This window comes from Mizuhopecten yessoensis, unplaced genomic scaffold (assembly GCF_002113885.1).
Source record: "Mizuhopecten yessoensis strain PY_sf001 unplaced genomic scaffold, ASM211388v2 scaffold716333, whole genome shotgun sequence".
Taxonomy (NCBI): Eukaryota; Metazoa; Mollusca; class Bivalvia; order Pectinida; family Pectinidae; genus Mizuhopecten; species Mizuhopecten yessoensis.
The window spans coordinates 397,969-417,994 of record NW_018480064.1 but is presented as its reverse complement, the minus strand read 5'-3'; the positions used below and the strand labels follow the sequence as shown (position 1 = coordinate 417,994).

At 37.6% G+C, this 20,026-nt stretch overlaps 1 protein-coding gene across 3 annotated transcripts in view; it reads right to left on the bottom strand.

Annotated features, from left to right (window-relative positions):
• The window catches only part of LOC110443218 (protein naked cuticle homolog 2-like), a 98,358-nt gene that overhangs the window by 48,723 nt on the left and 29,609 nt on the right, over positions 1–20,026 (bottom strand). The window contains exon 1 of one of the 3 annotated variants that reach the window (XM_021487278.1): positions 2,664–3,042. The exons of the other annotated variants lie outside the window; for them this stretch is intronic. Coding sequence (XP_021342953.1) covers positions 2,664–2,678 — 15 coding nt within the window. The 5' untranslated portion in view covers positions 2,679–3,042. Of the gene's footprint in view, positions 1–2,663; positions 3,043–20,026 lie in introns of those variants that run through there. 3 annotated transcript variants of the gene reach the window in all.

Here is a 20,026-nt window from a genome sequence, read left to right as displayed (position 1 = left end):
CATAAAGCAAATAAACCTATTATCTTACACACCTTCTCCCTGTACTGTGCATGTCATATTTGTACTTGATGACAAAATGGATGGGGCTACAATTCCTACAAAGGAACTCCAGTATCAACATTAGACCTGAAGATCAGAAGATCTACTATACCTACAAGGGAACTGGATAAGAGGAGCTACACTACATACAAGGGGACCCCGTATCAGCTTTATACACAAGTGATTCAGATTAAAACTACCATCACAGGTAACTCTGTTGATGATGGCAGATTCTGACCCGAGGCCACTTAAGATATGAGCCGCCGACATAATCTTTGATGTCCAATCAACAGTCTCAGTTCACACCTGTCTACCCCAGAACAGGTTGCATGCAGCAGTTGCAGCATCACTTTTAATGGACCTCTCCTTGGGCATTTTAGAAGATGATTGGTGCATTTGTTCCTTGATCTTGCCCTTGGACGAGGTGATTGGTCGATCTATAGGCCCTGAATCACTACAAGGGACGGGGCATAGTGTCTGTACTCCACATTTCCTAGGGACGTAGGAGTGCGTACAAAGGCTCACGAGTATCAGTGTTTACACCTGGCCGTGGAGATATGTAGCCGTTTGATCTGCTGCGGTATGTCGGTGGCCACTTGATGTGGCTATCACCGACACTTCTTACGAGGTGAGAATTCCCTCTCCAGTCGAGCACCCCACCTTTGCATCTACTCCGGTGATATTTCATAACAGATTTCAGCGGGTGTTTTTCTTATTCATATTTAACAGCGAAAATATCGGACTAAAACCCTGATCTTTGGGTCTACTCCAATGGTATTTCATAACAGATTTTAGTGTTTACTTATCCATATTTAGCAACCAAAACCCAACCAGAAATTTGTCTTTCTTTTTATAATCCTGATTTTTGAAGAGGTTTCTTATCAAGATTTAACGCTAACACTTCAGATATCAATATCTGTGTATTTCTCAGAGATGAAGGCCACAGCTCTGAGGATCAGAACTATTTTAGCTGAAGATTTCAACCACCAATTTCTACAACAAATGTGAAGTCTTAGTAAATGATCTAAGTATTAGAGGTGAAGTAAGGAGAGTGACCTCGAGCAACATTATCGTGTATAAGTAGATCTTACAGATACAGGTCAATACAGAAGACTAGATGAGGCCAAAGGTCTCGGATAAACTCCTGTTCATCCAGTCATTTATCAGGTGTACAAGACAAGGAAAGTGACAGGCAGAGGAATAAGCTTAAATATGACAAATAGATCCAAGGAAGATGGCTTTTACTGTCATAATGTAATCCATACAGCTAGGGTACATTGCTATACTGATTCATATAGATCACTTAGTACTTAAATAGTCAAGGTGAACATTCAGGCTGATATATACAGGTAGATATAGTCTGCAAGAAGTTTATCAAAAATGTCTTCTCCTCAGCTCCTGGAAAAGTAACACTACAGCAGATATATGTCCCCCTTAGAGACCTTAACTAGCAGTATCCAATAATTCATAATTACAAATCAATGCATAAATTAGTTTATCTACCTTCCTGATGTATCTTTAATGAATCGTTTCATTTACCTTCCAAATGTATCATCAATATAGTAACAAATTCCTAATTGGGGAACTCTTTTTGGAATGTGATGGATATCTGAAGAGGGTAGCATACACCCTTAAGTCATATATTATTCATTAACACTGAATCAATATACCTGTCAACAGCAGTGTGTCAGTCGACGAAGTCTCTATAGTACAATGTTACAAAGACAAGTTGACACACATGGGGACAGAAAAATACATGTATGTATTCAGACTTATGTCACCATTGAAACTAATATAAAAGCTCAAAAACAAATCTTGAATTAAATTTTAGTATACAGAAGTGACTCTGATTGATCAACCATGGTGTTTCCTGGAACATGTAAATTACGATTCATTTTTTGAGATTATTCTAACTCTTCCCATAATCTATGACAAACCGACATAAACGTACTTACTGTTCTGCTTCCAACTTGATATTTACACTTTTTTCCCACAAAATTGCACTCCAGTACAGATGACGATTTACCAGGAACTATTGCGACCTGATCAAACATCAATAAAGGCGTACACTTGACACCAATCTCACAGTGTCACTCTGTTATACACGGTTATGTAGTATTAATATTCCCATGATGTGGAAAGCCAAGTTGTAGTTTAGCTTGCTAGCTGGTTATTAAAACAACGATAAAACTGTCACATCAGACGAAAAAAGATGACACTTAGAGTTCCTTTCATCTTCTGGCACGGGGAAGAAGACGTTCAAGTAGGGCCGTATTACACAATGTTACGAGATGTAGAGAAATTTGACCCCCCCCCAAAAACACCTTACTACCACAAACACACAACGTAAATGTTGGAGATGTGTGGGGTATGGTTTAGAAATTGACCCAACAAGAACAGAACACCTTACTACCACAAACATTTACTATGCAAATGTTGAGATATGCGAATCATTGTTAAAAATTGAGTCAAAATGAACTTTCACACTAGTATCATACACATAAATGTAATCTTCAAACATGGACTACAACAATGGGGGCGTCATCACAATAATGTCTGTTTGTTAAGCTTACTGAACTGAAATACCTGAAATCTCATTAGTGTAAACAATATGTCTTACTTACATTTAGAGTTTCCATTACTTCCTTGAGTACGCTTCAATTATACAGTCCATTAGAGTTATCTCTGAGTGTTCACACAAACTTCCACGTAAAGTTTGCGAGCAAGTGCAGTGTTGTAACACGTAACTAGAATAATGACTGTTTCCATTGCCTAATCCGTACATATTGTATGCTTCTCCAGAGTTTCACGCAATCACTTCCTTTAAGTCTGTTCAAGTATGCCATGACATTGGAAGCACAATGGGCAAGTCAACTTGATACTATTGCCAGAGAAAAAGTGACTTAGGGTGGTGACCTTGCTGTCATTTTAACAAGGTCGGAGGCCCCTCAATCAGTGATGATGGATTGTGCCGTGATCGTAAGGTGCATCGTACGTTTGGTGGATTAAACAATTTTACAGTAGTGAACAGAACACTGGGGTATTGGTTTACGCAGGTAAACGAGGAAACCTCTCGCCAACTCACAGCCATTAGGTAAATCTCCTTCTCAAATGACAAGTTTCAATTTTTTTCAAATACTGAAAATCATATCCGTGTTAAAATTGAATATATTAAACAAACTTTCTGTGGCCTTTTGAAAATTCTCTTGTTCTTTTCTTTAAGTGAAAATGTATGTATGTTGAAGAACAGTCATGAAAATATCAAACATGCGTTCACAATGTCAGGACATTTACCGTAATGATTGTCATTTTACTGTGGATCTGAAGGTGTTCTAGTGTAGTAAAATGCATCCTAGGGTTTTAACAATTCTTCAAACATTCACTAACACAGGCAAATTCAAACCCTAACAATGGCCACACGGCCAGGTAATTAAACGAGCTGCGGACAGGTGTGAATCACGACTGTCACTTAGACCCTAAGGTGTCGGATTTGATCTGGCTGGTCCAGTCCCAATTATTTGCATTTCTTTGTGAGATAGGATGGGTCCTGGACATAAAAACTGACCGCTTCAAAGGCGGTGTGGTCAGTTGCTCTCCCAACAGGAAAAGGGCTAGAATTATGGTCACATAAACCTCACTTCGAGGAAGCATTTTCAGGTGTGGTAACCATTAAGTTAAAAGATACCAATCTGTAGTGTGAACACAGTGTCTTGCTCTCTCAGTATATACCTCCATTGACGTAGGTAATGAGAAGTTATTACAAGGTATCTGTAGATGAGCATGTCTTGTGGTAGAAATAATGCATGCTTTGTTGTATTGTGTATCAAGAAAATAGAACATATCTCAAATACTTTAGCTCAATAATTGAAGCAGTGTTCTAAATATACCAATGAGAAAGTTATTGGCATTCATACTGGTACGCCCACTGCAAAATTACTTATAAATCTGTATCAAATAAATAGAATCAGAAAATGTGTACTTTTGACAATTTTAAAAGTTCATTATAAATATTTTCTTAACCCTTTCACCACTGTGGACCACAATGGACTCATCCAGATATATTGATGGTAGAGTCTACCAAAGTTACCTAGGGGTGAAAGGGTTAAAGGATCAAATGCGCTATGATTTGAAATTATAATAAAGATGCATGATAGTTCTGGAAAAACTTTTGATTTTAATTATATTGTCTTGAATATAAAATCGGGGTGGTTTATTGAGGCGCACATATGAGATTTTCGCGAAAACAACAGAAATTTATGTGTGCAACATCAAAATAAAGTAGGAGCGCAGTTTTGCTCCACAGAGATATTTTAGTTTTGACTTTCTTTGCGGAAAACAAATCAACTCCTTAAGTTTCGTTTTGGAGCACGACTGCGCTCATATCTAAAGATTGAAAAAATATCTCAAAAAGTTGTAATGTGTTGTGTTATTAAAGCTTAAATGCTTGAACTCTGGCCCTACATTGTTGACCACCTCACAGGAATTTTAATGATGAATTAAACAGACACTACAATGATAGAAACTAATCATTCTGTACAGTCTAAATAACACCAACAACATCATTAGCACTGATTTAAGATATTTACCTGTGTCTAGCACTGATTAAAGATATTTACCTGTGTCATCAGCTGACACACTTCTATACAAGTGGGTACAATTGAGGGTCAAGACGGCTGATCGGTGTTGGGTGATTATCAAGTGATGTTACGATTTATTTATAATCTACTACCAGTAGGTACATACACAAAGTACACAAAGGCCCCGCTCAAGTAGGGAATGTTTACCGTCCGGCATGGAGAGTCCAGCGTGAACACCTGTACTGTCCACAGCATATACCCGTCCGAATACCTTTGATCTCATTATCGTCATGGAGATAACTGCCCTACCAATACACTGTAATAATTTCATTAATGTTGTACAAATATTAGCATTTTCAAATATCTTTAAACTGACAGGTAAGCATAAAGGTTTTCTTCGGGTGTTAACCTGACCAACATTTTGTCAAACAAGACTAAAGTACATAAACGCACAATTAATCAATACTAGGTAAATATAGGCAGTGAAATGGTCAGCATTGTTTACTTTTCCTTCTATTACATCATCAGTCTATACTTCCCTGACTATCTGAGTACAACACCTAACACTAGAGGGTGCTCAATGAAATAGGGATCGGGGTCCGACACTGAACCTTCACTCAAATACATAACATTTGGAATTCAACCGGGCACGTGGCAAGTACTTTTCACAAGAGAACAAAATTAATCATTTATCTTTGTATTTGTTATTCTCTTGAGAAATGCTCAAATTTTGTCTTACTGCCAAACACTGGCTACTATTGCCTGTATTTACTGTCAAGGCTCCCCCCTCCCTCCACTCACATGAATGAGTGTTTACCTGTCATAGAGCTTATGATTATTTTTTATATTTTTTTTCCATTTATTACATCTATGCCCTGTCTGGGTCAAGAAGGATTTAAACATACCATACACTGTCTGTTAAACCTGTCAATCAACACAATAAAATATCATAATAATTTTTAACAGGGTAGATTTAACATGTACTGCGTGTTTAACCCTTATCAATGACAAGCATATTCTGTCTTGTTGTCACACTGTGCTTGTTAAAACTTGTAACATTGATGTTTTTACTAATACAAGCAAAAACATTAGTTTTTGGAAATATTCTTTGATATTTTGTTGAACCCAATAAGGTAGAGACTATCTAATTATTTCCTACCTTGCGGTATGTCACTACGATAGTGTGCACAACAGCCCGTACTACACCGAGCCTACACACGCTTCATAGTGCATGTATACAGACCCCGATATCAATCGGTCTTGTCACTGCACAGGCAAAACCGGGGGTATTTAAGAGTGCTGTTGTCGTGTAGAAAGACCATGTTAATATATATGGAACATCAAAGGGATGACTCGTAAGAAATCATACACTCGTTATTAAGTAACGTAGGAAGCAATAAACCTCACAGTAGTTATTTTTTGTGGCCTGTCGGCCTTTGTAGTCTGTACATATACCCAACTCTAGGACATATCTACCAAACAGACCCACCAACATTGTTATGCAATGGGTCTCCCACATCCAAACAATTTTCTCGAGGTTCGCTGGGTAACCTAATGCCTTGTGTCTATAGGAAACTCTGTCAGGAATTCAAGTTTTTTTATACAATAGGCAAATAATCTGATAACTTCACAGTGATCAGAGGAAGACATTTCAACCCAAGCCCTGGCTTTGTCTGCCAGAGACCAAGTCAAAACATCAAAGCGACACGGATCAGATCAGTGTCTGAGCGTGGCCGACTTTGAGGACTAAACGTCAACTCACATCAACAACGCTGAAATCTACATACCCAGTGCAAGCTAGGCTACACGACAGGCAAATATAGCTTTGATGCTCACAGGCAGGCAGAGTTGTTAAAGCGTTGTAAACTCAATATAAATATTGTTTCATTATCATTAAAGAAATTTTTCATTGAAATTTATCAAATAATTTAGTAATTTTACAATTTTATCAACCATATTGTCTTTAGATGATCCTTGTTGTTATGAAGTCTTGTCAACTTCTCAATATGCCTTTATTATCATATCAGTTACTTTTAAATAATCTTTTTTTTTTCATTTACTTCAGATGATCTTTTTCATGTACAGGTATAGAAGCAGATATTGTTTAATGAATTTCCCAAATTTGAATACATATTAATTTCTTGTAAAGCTAACAGTAAGGTAACAATTACCACGCACAAAAACGCAGCCTTTGACGTGTGAAACTGCCGCAATTTCCTCGTTTTCTGCTTTGTAATGTAGCAATAAACTGCAGCTAGCATGTAAGATCTTCGTGGTTTGTTTGAAGCGTACCTGAGAAGGTGTCTTTCTACTCCGGGGAGGTGTGTCTAGCACCGCTTTATACCATCTTAATGAAAGGGAAAGCGTCGGGAACGTTTGTCTGTGAAAATCCTTTGATTGCTTAGGAGATGGGATGGGTAAGACAGGGCCAACATTGCAGGGGAAACACAGAGTTGTATAGATTCAGCTGCTGTTAAGGCTAAAGTGGGTAATGTTTGTTACCTTAGTTTCAGTAGTACGATAAAGTAGTAGAGCATGTCTGAGTATACATGTAGGTAAAACTGGAATGTAAATAATTATACAATTCATCTCATACAACAGGGTTAAGGAATATTGTGATATTGTAGTGCATGGAGTTGGGAGGGTCTATGTTCTTTGAGGGGCAGACAATTTCCTCCAGGAAATACAATGTGTTATAATGCATTACAATTTTTCCTTTCCGTTTCCAGTCAGTTCACAAAATTTTAATTTGGAGGTATCCCTGTTAAATGATATTAAACCCTTGAATGCATTTCATATCCTTTTTAAGTAACAATTAAAAACCTAGAAACTTCAACATCTTTAAAGAAAGAAAGCAAGCGAAAAGCACAGCTATTTGGAATTGTCCCAACATGTAACCACTATGTCAAGAGTTTTAATACACACTTCCAGAAATGTTCCTATACAATAGGTATGGTATGTGTATTAGCTCACTTACAACTGTAATATTGGCCCTGTAACCTTGGTATTATATACTGGTGGTTACTATAATGATAGCCAGTGTATCACGACCCGACTCTACAATCCTTCATTTACATCTGTGTAGAGACAGAACAAGTGGCGTGGAAATTGACAACTCCAACAATAACTGATGAATTCCTGCGCTGGTTATCAGACAAGAATCATTCATTTTCATGTTCCGATGTAATAATATTATTTAATAAATGTGAGAGTACATGTTTTCCTTGGTCTTATCTCTGCCATTGTTGTCTTATCTACTGCCAAGTTCTCGAGTGTTATTGCTGTGCCGTGTTGTGAGGGAAGAGATCCACATTACCCTAGAACCCAGCCCTCCCATAACCACTTGTCTTGTGCCCTATCTCTCATTCCATCGGTTACAACTGCTCCATATATCTTCACTTCTACCGTCATCAGCAACAATTTTCTTGTTCTCCAAAGCAGGAGAGTTCTGATAATTGATGATACACTGTGAAAGAAGAAAACTTTTTGCCTCAATTAGATTTGCTATAGATGTAATCAAATGAAGTTCTTTAACAAACGTTTCATCTCCTTTCTATTTAAAAGCAGTCTAACAGATGTAATAATATTGATTCCATGGAAACCCGCCCTCAGTTTTAAACTGGCTTCCATAATGGTAGATTGTAGCTAATTAAGGCGCTTAACTTGTCCTCATCAATCATAGAGCTGCCATCAACTTCTGAACAGGTCATCCAATACATTTACACTCTGATTAAACAGTCATTAACAGATATTTTACAATTAAAGTAAGTTTGATCACATTTATCAAATGGAAACTGTTGAAATGTATGGAGTAATTGAATTCAGAGCATTTTTAATCTATCTACAGGTTCCATAAAATCAGATTTAGTTAATATATATCAACTAACTTGAAAACACTTTATGTGGGAAAATCAATGTCGAAAGGATCTTAATTAAATCTGGTCGTCAAACGACAGAGGCTTTTGTACATTTTATTGAAAAAGACTGGTCCAACATGACGTAAACACAGAGCTGAGTCGTACTACACACTGCCCTAGGACCTACTCTTACAGGATCAACTAGCATTATTATTATTTTTTATTACCTATAAAGTGATAAAATGAAATTGAAAAGTGACAATCAAGTGTTTGAAATCTTCGTCTCATGTTTTCAATAATTCTATTTCGGCAAAACACAACAGCCATCCATGGTCATCCAAGCATAACATGACTTCTAATCATGCTGTTGCCTTTTGGAATGTACATATTTTGACATTTCAAAATTCTACGTATAAATTTCCACATCTGAGGAAGAGGAGTTTGTACAATACCTCCCAAATTATCTCAATATCATGTCTGTTCTTGCTGATAAAAACAGCCTCTTTGATTTCACTAATCATACTTGTCATCTTTAGAGAAAATCATTTTACCTGATCGAGTTGTCAGATATTACTTCTGTTGTAAGTACCTAGGCAGCAGGGTTCACACCACTCCCCCAATCATCTGCCTTTTTCAAATAAATTGTGCCAGTCTCTACACACACGCCAAAACTGCCAGCAATATTCCGCATAGATATACATAAATTACTGGAAATGTTACCTCGATTGAGAAAATTATATCTTCTAAAAAAATCATCAAACTACTGGTGGTTTTTTTTCTCCAAATGTATCAACCATACAACTGTGTTTCATCTCTTGTAAATCTTACATCTAAACGACTTATGCAAATAAAGCACATTCGAAAAAATGTCCTGAATGTGTACAAACATGACTTGTATCTCGCCATCACCACAACGAATAATACTTTTCTATTTTTATCAATCGCTGGTATTACATTTTGCCTTCATAAAACTGCAAATAGCTTTCACACAAGTTCTATTCTAAAGTGAATTTTCACATCTTCATATCCGAATCTCTGGTTGGCCAAGTGTGAAACCTTTCCTTTTCTTGTCAACGGTGTGTTAATCGTCCACTTTTCGACAAAACTAACATTATCTTTCATTGCTTTCCAGTGTAGTATGTCACCAGGTTGAGATTAACGTAGCTGTGTGCACAACAGGATTAAAGAACTTCTGCCCTATAATTTACCTCAGTATAAGTAAAGAGTAGACAGACAAATTAGATGTTAAAAATTATTATTCAAACGACTTCAAACCAACAAGTTGCATGTTTTTCGACACTAAATTTCTCTCACTTTGCACCTGGCCATGAAAATAGTGGCAGACAACCAAGTGCACGAGGCACTTTATCATCTGGGATATTACATTTTAATATCCGTCTCAAATCTTCAATATTTCCAAACATATTTTTTTCAAACATTTATGAATTATACCAGTTAACAAAAATCTGGACCACTGTTAACTTAAAACATGAGTAAAAGTTCTCAGAATCCGTTGTTGTCGGGAAATACTTTTCTTTTCACTTGAAATTACATTTACACTATTTCCTTTGATATGTCTCTGATACATATCAAGATAAATATTATAGAGTCATTCTTTGCATGAAATGCCCCAGGGCTTGTCACTAGTAAATATGGTAAGTCTATGTGCCCCAGGACTTGTCGCTAGTGACTATGGTAAGTCTGTGTGACCCAGGGCTTGTCACTAGTAAATATGGTAAGGATGTGTGCTCCAGGGCTTGTCACTAGTGACTATGATAAGTCTTTGTGCCCCAGGGCTTGTCACTAGTAAATATGGTAAGTATGTGTGCCCCAGGGCTTGTCACTAGTGACTATGGTAAGTCTATGTGCCCCAGGGCTTGTCACTAGTGACTATGATAAGTCTTTGTGCCCCAGGGCTTGTCACTAGTAAATATGGTAAGTATGTGTGCCCCAGGGCTTGTCACTAGTGACTATGATAAGTCTATGTGCCCCAGGGCTTGTCGCTAGTGACTATGGTAAGTCTGTGTGCCCCAGGGCTTGTCACTAGTGACTATGGTAAGTCTGTGTGCCCTGGGGCTTGTCACTAGTGAATATGGTAAATCTGTGTGCCCCATGGCTTGTCACTAGTGACTATGGTAAGTATGTGTGCCCTGGGGCTTGTCACTAGTGAATATGGTAAATCTGTGTGCCCCATGGCTTGTCACTAGTGACTATGGTAAGTCTGTGTGCCCCAGGGCTTGTCACTAGTGACTATGGTAAGACTGTGTGCCCCAGGGCTTGTCACTAGTGACTATGGTAAATCTATGTGCCCCAGGCCTTGTCGCTAGTGACTATGGTAAGTCTGTGTGCCCCATGGCTTTTCACTAGTGACTATGGTAAGTCTGTGTGCCCCATGGCTTGTCTCTAGTGACTATGGTAAGTCTGTGTGCCCCAGGGCTTGTCACTAGTGTCTATGGTAAGTCTGTGTGCCCCATGGCTTGTCACTAGTGAATATGGTAAATCTGTGTGCCCCATGGCTTGTCACTAGTGACTATGGTAAGGATGTGTGCCCTGGGGCTTGTCACTAGTGAATATGGTAAATCTGTGTGCCCCCGGGCTTGTCCCTATTAGTTATGGAAAGCATGTAGGGCCCAGGGCTAGTCACAAATAAATATGGTATATCTGTAAGCCCCAGGGCTAGTCATTAGTAAATATGGTATATCTGTAAGCCCCAGGGCTTGTCACTAGTAAATATAGCTTTGGTCGACAGGACTTAAGTGGATATCTTGTTTTGATATCTGTAAGAAGATTGACATGAAACAAATCACAATGTTCATCAACAGCCACAACTATTTGAATTTCAGTCATGTAAAGATGCCCCACTTATGCCCCACTTGTCTACATAAGATCCAAGCTTTAGTACATCACCACCAGCTTATATGTAGTGTTAGAACAAGTATCACTCCTGACATACTATCCTGCCTTCAATGAGAAATCTCAGAATACAACGATACAGGGCAAATCATTTACATTGAAGAATTTGAAATAGCAATACGATCATCTAAAGAACTTGAACTCTACATAAGTATGGAAATTTTAAACTTGTACATCAAGGGTTACAGAGAAAACAGGAAACGACATACTCAATTCAAATCCGATCAGAAACAAAAAGCAATGATTCAGTTTCTCTGATGATTTATGGGTAATTAAAGCATGTGAATGCCGCCAAGTATAGAGAAATTCTTCAAAGCTTTAGTTTCAGGAAAATAATCTGAATTATAGTCTCTCACATCTCTTTCTATCCTGATCTACTCACAATTCACTGTTGATCTACTCAGGTCTGCTTTTATCCCTTTGATACGTAAAGTCTACATTATACATACGTACGTCAGACATTGAAACCCTGTAGAGATAAAAGCTTGTCCATAATTAGACTTGTTAGGCGGTGATTGAAGATCAATGTCCGAACCAATCAAAACTGACCATTCTCGGAGAATGTCACAAAGCTGAGATGGCCGATAATCCCACATGACATCCTATTGATCCTACTGGACATCAAACGTCATCACGATCAGGTCAAAGAGCAACATGAATCACAAAGGCAATCCGCTCAACAAAAATTACCCACTTACAAATCTCCATTTATAGAGACTATTTCCTCAAAGTTACGAGGAAGTGATCGTGCTAAGCCTTCCCTGATGGCCACCGTGATGGTCATTGTAAGCTCTCGCTGGCTAAGAGCCCATCAGTCTGGCTTAGGACCAGAATGGTCAGTCTATGCTAGTAATCAAAGATCTGCTGACCGGTAACTTTTTGAAAGCTAGACAGAACCTTCAAATCAAACAGCACAACAAATTTCCGGTCTGCAGGTAATCATGGCAAACTGCTGGAGCCTATCAAATCTATTGTGCCCGCTCCGATAGAAAATTGACACTTTATCATGGACTACAGAACGAGAGTAGTTTGATAATTGTCACTCTCTTACCATTTAAATGAGATACCATTAAGCTAAAAATATTTTTTCAGTGAATGCAAACAGCTTGTTGATGATGAAGGCATTTCCCATTAATTCTGGGACTGACATCAAAACCAGCGGCTGTCATTTTGTCATTAACGTATCACACATACTGTACATAAATCAGCTATGATAATCAAGAGTATTGAAGACCATGAAATATCGTCATGGTTGCGATCATTCATTTATAAGGGCACAATGAAATCTCTCGTCATCAGGTACACAGCATCAAACTAGTATCTTTCTCAGAAACACTTTTCATTTCAACAAATATCAATAAAGAAATTGAAGTTGTAAAAAAATTGTATGCTAAACATTAAACAACATCCAATTTCCTCATCAACCTATATATCAAAGTCTATCAACCCTATGCTATGGAAATTAAAATGTTGAATACCATTGTATTAATTGTTTCAAGGTCACAAAAACAAAATATTTAACTCTGAAACAATAAACATCAAAGTGGGGAATATTAGATTGTAATTTAAACTTAAGTACAGCTAGCATTCCGATATTATGACAAAAAAATAAATTTGTGTGAATAGAATTTCAGGAAACAGCTTTATAATATATATATAAACACCACTAAAATATGATAGTGTTATTACACCACCAAGAGCATAGGATATATAACTCTGTAACACTGATGTAGTGGTATAATAGTGTCACTACAATACAGACGGGATAGAATATATAGGATAAAGTTATTAAATGAATGACATCAATTAATCTATAATAACAAGGCTACATCACCTTCCTTACATCTCCATGTTGTAGAATATATCACGTCATACATACTGAACATTCCGAGCTACAAACTTGATAAACATAGGTTGTCAAACTTGGTAAAATGAAGATAAAAAGAAAAAGAGTATTTTTTTAAATAAGACAGTTCAGCTACAAGGATCGAGATTAGTTCATGAGATGAAAAGCTCATTACCATGGCGCAAATCCCGTAACAATTGTCAATTGCTTACGTCAATGAGCAGAAAGTGCTTATATTGGCTGACATGACTTTGACTTAAATAATACATGTAGAGTAGTATAAGTAAAAACTGTTTGATGTTTAACAAGTAGATTATACTTGTCTGTCTGACTGCCTTTGAAGTTCAATCACACCTGTAAAAACGTCGACTCTTAGCGTGACGATCTACAGATCAATTTGTACTGTAATTAACAAGGTTGAGCATTTTTATTCCTAAGCCATGATGAACTAAATCATTATTTTACAATTCATCTTCTTGTTCTATGTCAACCGATTAGTGACAATCTACGCATCAATTCTATTGTTAAATGACATTTGATTTGTGTCAGAGCCATTATGATGCAAATAATTATTTTGATTAATTCCGATGCTTTTTCATTATTACAACATTTTAGGGGAATTTACTGAAAATTCAATTACTTTAATCAACATTGGGATAAGAATTTCACTGATTTTTCATAATTGGTTATTTTGATTAATTCTGATGCTTTTTATGACATTATTGAAACATTTTAGGGGAATTTACTGAAAATTCACGACCCTCAATCAAGATTTGACATATTCTTGTACTTAATTAACTATACATACACTCTCTGAACACTCGACTTAAGTTCATATTTCACTATCAACTCTTATAAAAACTTGAAACATTGGGATAAGTATTTCATTTTTTTCTCACAAATATTTACCAAGTACATTTCATTACAGAAGTTCAGTGACTTTCAGATTTAAAGAGTGGCAATGCCATCACCTCTCTTAAGGGTTCAGCTTAAACCTCGAACCTACAGAAAACATTTTTTACAGCCTTCAAAAGATTGACTTATCGCACAGGAATATTTCTTGTAGAAACAAACAAGAATCTTGTCTTATCATTTTTTTTTTATTATTGTTGCAAGGAGAGATCAAATTTCTCTAAGCTACAGAATTCCTTTTCGTTTGACCCTTATGACCTACTACAGATGGTTAAATATGACTTGCGGGCAAATCTTTGAGATTTTTACTTCAGGTAAACTCTTTTCATAGCAGGGGATTTTGTTTGAAGAAACCAAACACCAGAGCTATACATCAACACCTGAACATCGCTGCCAGACTGTTTACTGTCTGATAATGCCGTTTTCAGGGGGAAATTCCACAAAAACAGCATCCACATTTATCCCTCTGATCACATCGTCAGGGGCGGCCATATCTGTGCTACAAGGCTAAATTGTATTGATAAAGCGTCACAAAAAATCCCACTCATACTCCAGTAGTCAGATTCTAATCTCACAAACTCTATTCGTTAGAGTGATGCTAATCACTTTTGAGTTTTCCAGTTTCAAAAGAGTTCCTGGACTTAATCAATCACGTTGCTCTCCGTTTTGGACAGATTTCATCTCGTATCCGAGGAAGCCATTTGTACCCAGGGAAGCCATTTGTAACCATGTGATGGAATCTAATCAAGTCCTGGCCTCTTTTCCATTTTGCCTGGCAGTTGCTCTTCCGTAATAACACTCAATCAACCCCAACCAAAATGGTCCATCCATTCCATTACTGAGTACTCCTTGTGGCCATTTTCAGTATTTGGACAAACTCCATCAACCTGAACTATCCATGCACCTATACGGATATTGTTTTCTACAAAACGGTGTCATATTAATGTATATACATTTCCAATGCTTCCCCTGGGGAGATCTCCAGCAATCGGCTCCGACTGTGAATTGAACCTGTGATATATACCAGTCTATTGTTTTAGCCAATGGAATTGGTCGGTTTGAGTTGTGTATCCAAACAATCAGGGAAAACCCATCATCCAGAACTCTCAAATATCTTTGTATATTGTTTTAGCTAAAAGGCCCATTTATCAATTCTCTGATTTAATGCTCCCAGGAAAACCAATGATAATTCCGACGTCTTGCCAGCGTTTTGGTGCATCGTGGGTGGGTCATCACCCCAAAATTCATTAACATCATTGTGGTAATATAATCATTCCATCAACATTTTCCCCGTCAAAATCTTGTACTTTCCAGGAATTTTTTTCATGTTTCAAATAAAGGTTTCTAGACTCTTTTTATCTTCCTATGTTCTGCGTGGGAGATTTACAACCTAAATTTGTTGGACAGGAATGAGTGCAAAAGGTTTTTTTCCCTTGTAAGTTCCGTTTTTTCCCCAGACAGCTGTGGTTTTTTCAGCTACATGGATAATGTCTTTTATACTTGTACTTACGCTTAATGTCCCTCAGTTAAACAGCATATGGAGGAAGTCTGTACAAACTTCAATATGGCCTAGATTATGCAGCAATTTAGATCCACAAAAAAATACATTCACTTAGACACAAAAAAACATACCTCATCTGTCTCATTCTAGTTAACAATACACTTCAAAGAACGTTATACCTATAATCCTAAACGCCAATCATTATAATGTCATATGCACAATTTAACCCAAACAATTAAATAATTTGTCTTGTTCTGAAAACAATTATATGGTCAAGGTTAAAACCGTGAACTGTAATCATAACAATGCGTATTACGATATTTTGTTATTGAGTGTCGAGTCGACGATATGTTACAGTACTTATTCTTTAGGCCGATGTTATGGAATGCAATTTTTTCTTCTCAATTGTGATCATGTTAAAGTGGACACTAAATGAATTTTTGAACATGAAAGAAATCCTATTTTGAATATTCCTTTAACAAGTCAAGGTGATGTGCTTTAATTTTCTAGCTCTACAATTTTCTTTTTTGTAGATTTTTTTTCACAAGTTCAATTTTGCGAGTCAAATAACACAAGGAAGGTCTTCGAATATTTGTTGTGTTTATATGTCGCAAAACTGTCTAAACGTTGTTGTCTGTCCATAGTTAAATTATACACAACCCATGATATATATTATCTTCCTAATATTTTGTTAATTAGTTTGTTTTGTCTTATAAATGATAAATAACATTTAAAATCAATGTGAAACAATTTGAAAGTTTGAATACAAATTTGAATAAAAGTAAAAAAAAAATGTAAAACAAAATACAGTATTGATCACTTAACATGCTATCAGAGTTCCTATAATAAAACAATGTCAACATGCCACCGAAGTGATCCTAGCCGGTTCAATATTAACTCCTCTGTGCAGCCACACTTAACAGCTAGATCTGACAAGAAAATTAGGTTCCAAGACTCGAAACAGGATTTCTCGCCGGAGTTCCGCGGTAAGGCTGATCCATCAACTGTGATTATGGACAGTTCTCGCAGGAAAAACGCGTGAGCTGAAAAGATGGATGACAGCAAACGTCCTTGTTACACCCATGAGACAGGAAGCTAACTCCAGTGCCTGGCACGTAGGGAGCGAAAATGATCAAATTGGTATTGATTGGACGAGAAAACGGAGACAACACTGTCATACCTCCCTTGGTGTGGCCGTCTTAGCCGATTACACCATCATGCTGCTGTCAGTCTCGTGGGTCTGGGTAGTGAAGAAGCTTGGAAGCTAAAGCCCTCTTAACACACCATAGAGCTCATTAGAGAAGTTTCATTACAGGGTGGTAAAGCTAATTGTAATTGTGTGATGGTAATGTTACTGACAACATTGCTAAAACCGTGAGTCTAGCCCAACAGCTCATTTCCCATAGCCTTTAAATGTTGTGTAACTAATGAAGAGGGCTAAGAAAGCTGGAACAATTTCCCAAATAGTAACAATTCTTCAAAGTCAATATTTAAACGACTTTCCCAAAAATATTGACCATTTTTAATTTCTTTTTCAATTTCTCAAAAGGAAAAAAATACAATGTTGGAAATTATTTAACAAAGAGCAATTTAATTGTTCATGATTTTGTAAAAGTGCATATTTCATATCAACAAAACAGGAGTGAAGTGTCTGATATATAATTGTACTTGTATACCTATGATAACAAAATGGGAAAATTATCTTTAACTTAAACAAGAGTAGTAAACCCTGTTTAATAATCCAGAAGTCCTTACCCCTTTGATAACTCACCATCAAAGTCCCCTTCCCCCACAACAATCTCTCCAATTAAGTCCCTTCCCCCTATACCCTCCCTGCACTCTACAACACTAGGTGGCAAACCACTCAACACCTACACCACTTTGCTTGTTTACATCAGCACTGCCCGGCAAAGATGGCCGACACCTAGTTAGTCAAATGGAGCGTAGCCATTGTTTACCACATCAGAGCCTATGCCTCTTAAAAAACTGACAGCTTCATAAAAAACATCGCCCACTCATTAGCCCCCCTCTCATCTCTGCACCTGCAAGTGAGGATATAGTAATGGTCACAGTTAAATCCTCCCCATTTCAGTCTCGAGAACTTGAGGAGTTGCTGTGAATACTGTAACTAAGGGACTAACCTCGTAAAGTATTAATACAGCATAGATCTACATTCACTCTACCAGAAATGTACGGTAGGATGAACTAAGACACGGCAGGATGGACTATAAGACACGGCAGGATGGACTAAGACACAGCAGGATGGACTAAGACACGGCAAGGCAGGATGGACTAAGACACGCCAAGATGGACTAAGACACGGCAGGATGGACTAAGACACGGCAGGATGGACTTTGAAGAATGCCTTCATAATCAGAACATTGCAGCGTGGACTTTGATGGTGAATTTACCTGGTTCATCGCCAGCACTGAAACAACTGTAGTTGCACTTTAACCACAAGGAACTGATCAGACGAAGCAGACATTGGAAACAGCCTTATGTTGCAGCCTGACACCACTGGGATGACATAAATCATTTTTTAACTTTGGATCAATTCTGTTTATAAAACTTCAACAATAATACAGAGGTGCTGTCTTTACTTGTTCTTGACTTAAAAGTTCACAGTTCAGGTCAATGGAGTGTAAAACATTGATTCTCTTTTAAAAACAAAATTGTCTCAAGGAGTAGGAAGGATTTTGTTTGCGACTAATGTTAGAGATTATCTCAATCTGGTACAGTGAAACCATGCTACAACCACTGTAATATCAAGAGTATATAGATCTTGCAATAAAAGGCCACCTGTCTTATGCAACCACTGGTTGGTTGGATGGTTGGTTGAAGGGTTTAACGTCTACACTCACTGACGAAGTCGACGTGAGGGAGTAAGTTGGCACTTACCAGGCCCTCGGAGATTCTTAGTCCTGCCCATCCAGGTCACGCTCTGGGGTCGGACAGCCCCTCAGATGCGGACGGGCTGTCGCAGCGCCTGTGGTCTACAAAACCATGTCCTTCGAATAGTCCCCGCTGCCCTCTTATGTATGCAACCACAAACTGTGACAGGCTAAGTACCTGTCTTGTGAGACCACCTGACATGGGAAACTTCCTGTCTTCTGAGATCACCAGACACTAGAAAGCACCTGTCTTGTGAGACCACCTGACATGAAAAACCACCTGTCTTCTGAGAGCACCAGACACGAGAAAGCACCTGTCTTGTGAGACCACCTGACATGAAAAACCATTTGTATTTTGAGACCACCTTTCTTTTGAGACCCTCAAATAGGAAAAACTACTTATCTTGTGAGAGCATCTGATATGAAAAAAACAACAACAGCATATATAAAGAGACCAGTTGTTTCTGTAATCAGCTGTCATGATGGACCCCCTATCCAGACAAATGACTGTATTAACTCATTCACCCCTGAAATTTCATAATGAACTATACTAACCTTTGAATTGGAAGAGTTCAAATGTCTCTTCAGGGGTGAATGAGTTAAGAGACACACTTTTAATTGTAGACTTATATAGTTATCTATAGAAGTACAACTCACTGTACTACTACTTAGGTTCAAACTATCCGATAAAGAATTGATTTTATGAGACAATTACCGAAAAATAATCAATTTCAAATGAGATAATTAGCATTGGAGACAGGAACATTATCAGAGTAAGCAGTCTGTGTAATTGGGTTACGAGCCCTCCTCTGATATGTATTATGTAATTACCTACCGTACACCAAAACAACGAAAACTACAGTCACTACATCAAACTTACAGCTCTTCTCCACCAACACAGCTCTATACGTCAAAAACCACTTACAGTCACCACAAAACAAAACCTCGGAGGATCAAAAACCATTTATAGTCACCACAAAAACAACAGTTCTTAGAGTCCAAAACTATAGTAGTCACATATACAATAACAATTTACTGTAGTTGTCAGAAAAACAATATATATAGCAGTCCCCTGAGCTGGGAACACCAGCTATTTGTACACGATGGTACTTTCTGCGGTGAACTCCAGGAATTCTATATAGACACTGTTTCACTGATGTCTCGTGGCATTTTGGGAACCAAAAAGTTGATTTTGTTTATTACATACAGCACTCATGTTGGTTAGATACGGTCATTACGACAGGTAGTAATTATAAACAGGTAGTCACCATAAAGTATCTGTAACACCTTAAAACCATGGTTCTATCAAACAATGTTAACATCAATAATGAACTCTTACATGTTAACCATCATTAATTATAAACAAAGGTGGGCTATCTGGTGTCCATGTTCCCCTAATCAGTACGTCCAGGTGAGTCGTACAGGTGAGTGGTACAGGTATCTCAGGTTATTAGTTTAGATTCTACCTCCTCACTGACTGGCTACCTGTT